The 6,000-nt window shown below is 40.4% G+C and overlaps 1 protein-coding gene across 1 annotated transcript in view; it reads right to left on the minus strand.

Moving 5' to 3' along the window:
* LOC138657555 (vomeronasal type-2 receptor 26-like) overlaps positions 1–5,219 on the minus strand; it is a 30,216-nt gene extending 24,997 nt beyond the window's left edge. The window contains exons 1-2 of the mRNA XM_069745322.1: positions 5,193–5,219; positions 3,390–3,605 (exon numbers count right to left, since the gene is read on the minus strand). Of these exons, the coding sequence (XP_069601423.1) occupies positions 3,390–3,605; positions 5,193–5,219 (243 nt within the window). The remainder of the gene's footprint in view (positions 1–3,389; positions 3,606–5,192) is intronic.
* Positions 5,220–6,000: the final 781 nt, after the last annotated feature.

The raw sequence follows: 6,000 nt of genomic DNA on the forward strand, positions 1-6,000 counted from the left end.
TTATACCGTTCTGTGTGTGGCAAAATTAATGTGGCAATTTTATTCTTTGGGTCTCTATGATTACAGCAGTAACACATTTATATTTACACAATTATATACACAACTAGCGTTGCCTGGGCATAGTAAATATCTGTGGTTAGTTATAGCACGTCACTTCTCTTATTTTCCCATCACGCCTCTCATTTTCCCAATCACATCTTTAATTTTCCCCCTCACATCTCTCATTTTCTCCCTCACACCTCTCATTTTCTCCCTCACTCCTCTCATTCCCGCCTAACACTTGTCAGTTCGACCTCACATCTGTCATTTTCCGATCACTACACTATTTTCCCTCACTCCTCTCATTTTGCACTCACACCTTTTCATTTTCACCTCACACCTCTCATTTTCACCTCAGTATATACATGTTTGTCATCTCCCTTATATATAGTATACACCTGTATGTCATCTCCTGTATATAGTATATACCTGTATGTCATCTCCCCTGTATATAGTATATACCTGCTGTGTGTCATCTCCCCTGTATATAGTATATACCTGTATGTCATCTCCTCCTATATATAGTATATACCTGTATGTCATCTCCTCCTATATATAGTATATACCTGTATGTCATCTCCTCCTATATATAGTATATACCTGTATGTCATCTCCTCCTGTATATAGTATATACGTGTGTGTCATCTCCCCTGTATATAGTATATATCTGTGTGTCATCTCCTCCTGTATGTAGTATATACCTGTATGTCATCTTCTATATATAGCATATACCTGTATGTCATCTCCTCCTGTATATAGTATATACCTGTAGGTAATCTGCTCCTGTATATAGTATATACATGTGTGTCATCTCCTCCTGTATATAGTATATACCTGTATGTCATCTCCTCCTGTATATAGTATGTACCTGTATGTCATCTCCTCCTTTATATAGTATATACCTGTGTGTCATCTCTCCTGTATATAGTATATATCTGTGTGTCATCTCCCCTGTATATAGTATATACCTGTATGTCATCTCCTCCTGTATATAGTATATACCTGTATGTCATCTCCTCCTGTATATATATGTACCTATATGTCATCTCCTCCTCTATATAGTATATACCTGTGGGTCATCTCTCCTGTATATAGTATATATCTGTGTGTCATCTCCCCTGTATATAGTATATACCTGTGTGATCTCCTGTATTAGACCTCGTTAACACGTTATTTGCTCAGTATTTTTACCTCAGTATTTGTAAGATAAATTGGCAGCCTGATAAATCCCCAGCCAACAGGAAGCCCTCCCCCTGGCAGTATATATTAGCTCACACATACACATAATAGACAGGTCATGTGACTGACAGCTGCCGTATTTCCTATATGGTACATTTGTTGCTCTTGTAGTTTGTCTGCTTATCAATCAGATTTTTATTTTTGAAGGCTAATACCAGACTTGTGTGTGTTTTAGGGCGAGTTTCGTTTGTCAAGTTGTGTGTGTTGAGTTGTGTGTGGCGACATGCATGTAGCGACTTTTGTGAGATGAGTTTTGTGTGGCAACATGTGTGTAGCAACTTTTTGTGTGTCGAGTTGCATGTGACAGGTTAGTGTAGCAAGTTGTGTGCAGCAAGTTTTGCGCATGGCGAGTTTTGCGCGTGGTGAGTTTTATGTCTGGTGCCTTTTGAGTATGTGCAAGTTTTGTGTGAGGCAACTTTTGCATGTGTTGCAAATTTTGTGCATGTGGCAATTTTTCCGCATGTGCAAGTTTTGCGTGTGGTGAGTTTTCCATGAGGTGAGTTTTGCACTTGTGGCGAGTTTTGCGTGAGCCTATTTTTTGCATGTGGCGAATTTTGCGCGTGGTGAGTTTTGAGCGGCGACTTTTGTGTTTCGACTTTTATGTGGCGAGGTTGGTGTATGTGTGGTGAAATGTGTGCTGAGGGTGATATGTGTTCAAGCACATTTTGTGTGTGTGTTCATATCCCCGTGTGTGGTGAGTATCCCATGTCGGGGCCCCACCTTAGCAACTGTACGGTATATACTCTTTGGCGCCATCGCTCTCACTCTTTTAGTCCCCCTTGTTCACATCTGGCAGCTGTCAATTTGCCTCCTACACTTTTCCTTTCACTTTTCCCCATTATGTAGATAGGGGAAAAATAGTTTGGTGAATTGGAAAGCGTGGAGTTAAAATTTCACCTCACAACGTAGCCTATGACGCTCTCAGGGTCCAGACGTGTGACTGTGCAAATTTTGTTGCTGTAGCTGCGACGCCTCCAACACTTTTCCTTTCACTTTTTTCCCCATTATGTAGATAGGGACAAAATTGTTTGGTGAATTGGAACGTGCGGGGTTAAAATTTCGCCTCACAATATAGCCTATGACGCTCTCGGGGTCCAGACGTGTGACTGTGCAAAATTTTGTGGCTGTAGCTGCGACGGTGTAGATGCCAATCCCGGACATACACACACACACACACACATACATTCAGCTTTATATAGTAGATAAAAGCTATTTTATAGAAAAAAATAATTATTTTTACATCACTTTATTCTGAGAGACATAACTTTTTTTTATTTTTCCGCTGATGGAGTTTTATGGCAGTTTGCTTTTTGTGGAACAAGATGACGTTTTCAGCATTAACATTTTTATTTACGTTCGTCCATTTAATTGCATTTTATTGCGCTTTTTGTTTTGGCGGTATGATGATAAAGCTGAAGTGATTAATTAGTGGGACAGTTTTATTGAGTGGGTTGTTCCGGATGCAGCCATATCAAATATGTGTACTTTTTTGTTTATTTTTTTACATAAATAAATGTATTTATTGGAATAATATATTTTTTCTTTCTTTATTTGGGAATTTGTTTTTATATATTTACACTTTTTAATAACTTTTTTACATTGTCCCAATATGGGATGTCATCCTTTTGCTGATAGAGCGCTGATCTGATACTCTGCAATGCTTCTGAATGCAGAGCATCAGAGCAGCATTGAGAGGCAGAGGAGCAGCTACTGCTCTTAGCAGGTGCTCACAAGCCACCTTCTCGGCAGGACCCTGAAGGATCCCATGGCCCTCACCATGGAAACCATCTGCACAATGCTAGCACGGTCGTGGACGTTGCTGTAGGGTGTCAGCTCTCACATAAAGCTGACACCCAAATCCGATCACTATGGCACTCAGGGTGAGCCCGTGCACTCGTAGCACCGCACTTGTACTGCGGCTTGCAGAAACATGGATCCCGCGGCACCGTATATGTACAACGCATGTCGGGAAGGGGTTAGGAACATTTATTTTCCCAGGAAATTTCATGGAAAAGAGATTATAGAAAACCTTTTAGATAACATATAACGCATTGAATCTTCAGCCAGATATATTAATGGAATCATTCATGAACCGAGATTATAATACTCACCTTGCCATTTTTCCAAAATATTTGACTTGTTTCTATGAAAAGCTGATCTTCTTCTTGCACAGATATATTAAATCTTCCAACATGTTTTGAAATAAACTGAGATTGAAACACTATTCTTAAATTATTAATGTGATAGTACGAGGTCATTTCTCCTTTGTCATTAAAGTAAATTTCTTTTCCCATTGAATCTTGGAAAGTAAGTTTTCTTAGAAAATACTGAAACAAATGAAACCGTAATCAGTAAGAATAGATAAAACTAACAAGGCACCTATATGAACACTGTTTGGGTATTTTTTGGAGATTTGAAACAGAAGAGGTGGAAAACTTTTGGTGACGACATACTTTTCTACAGAAGGAGTGAACTGAATTAACTATTTTAGTGTTAGGCTAGGTTCACATCACGTTAGGGCATTCCGTTTAACGGATCCGTTAAACAGATGCGCTACCGATGTGTCCCAAATTGTCTTTATTTTTGCGATCACGCTAACGCACGCATTAACGCCGCATTAGTGCGCATGCGCCGCCGCCTTATGTCCCGGAACACAGAGAAATACTTCCGGGACATAGTGCGGCAGCGCATGCGCACTAATGCTTTTCGGCTTTGCCTGCAGTTGGGCAAAGCATACTGTGCGTGCGCAAGGCAAGATTGCCTTGTGCACACGTGTACTACGGAGGAAACCAACTCACATTCAAGAAAATAGTGCGGCCAGCGGGAAAGGAAGGGGTAAATGAAACAACAGACAACACCGCCTATCGGACCGAACACAGGGCCCGCCAAAATCAGGTGACAGAGTCCCTTTAAGGGAATGAGTCACATATATTTTTCAAAATGACAAATAATACCAGATACTAGGAACATATATCATCATACCTTGGCAAGACCACATATTACCACTACATATTCACTGAAAAATATCACATGCAAGGGACACATACAGACACACTATGACTAGACTACATGCTACCACCACATAATGACTGCATAATACCACATACAGGGGGAAAATACTACCACACCATGACCAGACTAAATATTACCACCACATAGTAACTGAATAATACCACATGCAAGGGACAAATTCTGTCACACTATGACCAGAATACATATTACCACCGCTTTTTAAAATGACAAATCATACCACATACTCTGGCCATCACACTATGGCCAGACTACATAATGCCACTAGATGTAGACTGAATAATCCCACATGCAAAGAAAAAAGACCACCACACCATGGATAGACTACATATTACTGCCACATAGAGATCAAATAATACCACAAACAAGGGACAAATACCACAACAACATGACCAGACCACATATTACCACCACATAGCGATCAAATAATATCATGCACAAGGAACAAATAAAGTCACCCCATGGCTTTACCACATATTACCACATAGTGACTGAATAATACCCCATACCGGGGACTAATACCACCACACCATGACCAGACCACATATCACCACCACAAAGTGACCAAATAATATCCAATACAGGGAACAAATACCACCACAACATGACCAGACCACATACTACCACTACATAGTAACCGAATTATACCATTTACAATGAACAAATACTGCCACACCTTGTCCAGACTATATATTACTACCACATTGTGACCGAATAATACCACATACAGTGGACAAATTCCATCACACTATGACAGAATAATACGACAAACAAGGGTCAAATACTTTCATATAACCAGACCACATATAACCACCACATAATGAATGAGCAATACCACATACAAGGAATAAATACTGCCACACCATGACCAAATCACATATTACCATCACATAGTGACCAACTAATACCATGTTTAAGGAACAAAAACCAACACACCATGACAAAATCAAATATTACCACCACATGGTGACAAAATAATGCCACTTACAAGAAAAAAATACATAACAGCAGTAATAATATCCCATAATTAGCCCCTGCAGTAATAACTTCCCACATTCTAGCCCCTACAGTAATAACATCCCCCGTCCTGGCCCATTATGTCTCATTCCTGGCCCCATATTTTCTCCCATTGTGGACTCATTTGTATCTATCCTGCCCCATTTGATTTCCATTCTGCGCCATGCATCTCCATCCTGCCCCATATGATCTCCCATTCTGGCCCAGGTGTCTCCATCCTGCCCCATATGATTTCTCATCCTACCCCATTCAGTTACTGAACCGGTCGTGTCCTGCCCCTGGGGACAGGTGAGCAGAAGCAAAAAGAGGGGGGGGCAGTCCAGGCCTTCCTTCTTTGCTCCTGCTCACTAGGCCCCATACACCAGTAAGAGTAGTAATATTCTGACGGAAGCCCTGCAAAAATATGAAACCAATGCAGCGCAAACAAACACATGATTTACACAGGACAAATCATATTATAAACATGGTACAAAAGTGTCATTCACATTATGATTCTTAGTGCAATCAATGCTGTCTCCAACAATATGTTTTCTGCAAATGGAATACTAAGCACTAATTGATAAGATCCTCAATAGTGTTTAGCCCAGCCCCATGCCAACAAACTACAATAATCCTTTGAAAATGTTTTTGGAAGGTCCTGGGACTACACACTGGGTCACTGTGCAGACATATCTG

Source organism: Ranitomeya imitator, chromosome 1, assembly GCF_032444005.1.
Source record: "Ranitomeya imitator isolate aRanImi1 chromosome 1, aRanImi1.pri, whole genome shotgun sequence".
In the NCBI taxonomy this organism is placed as follows: domain Eukaryota; kingdom Metazoa; phylum Chordata; class Amphibia; order Anura; family Dendrobatidae; genus Ranitomeya; species Ranitomeya imitator.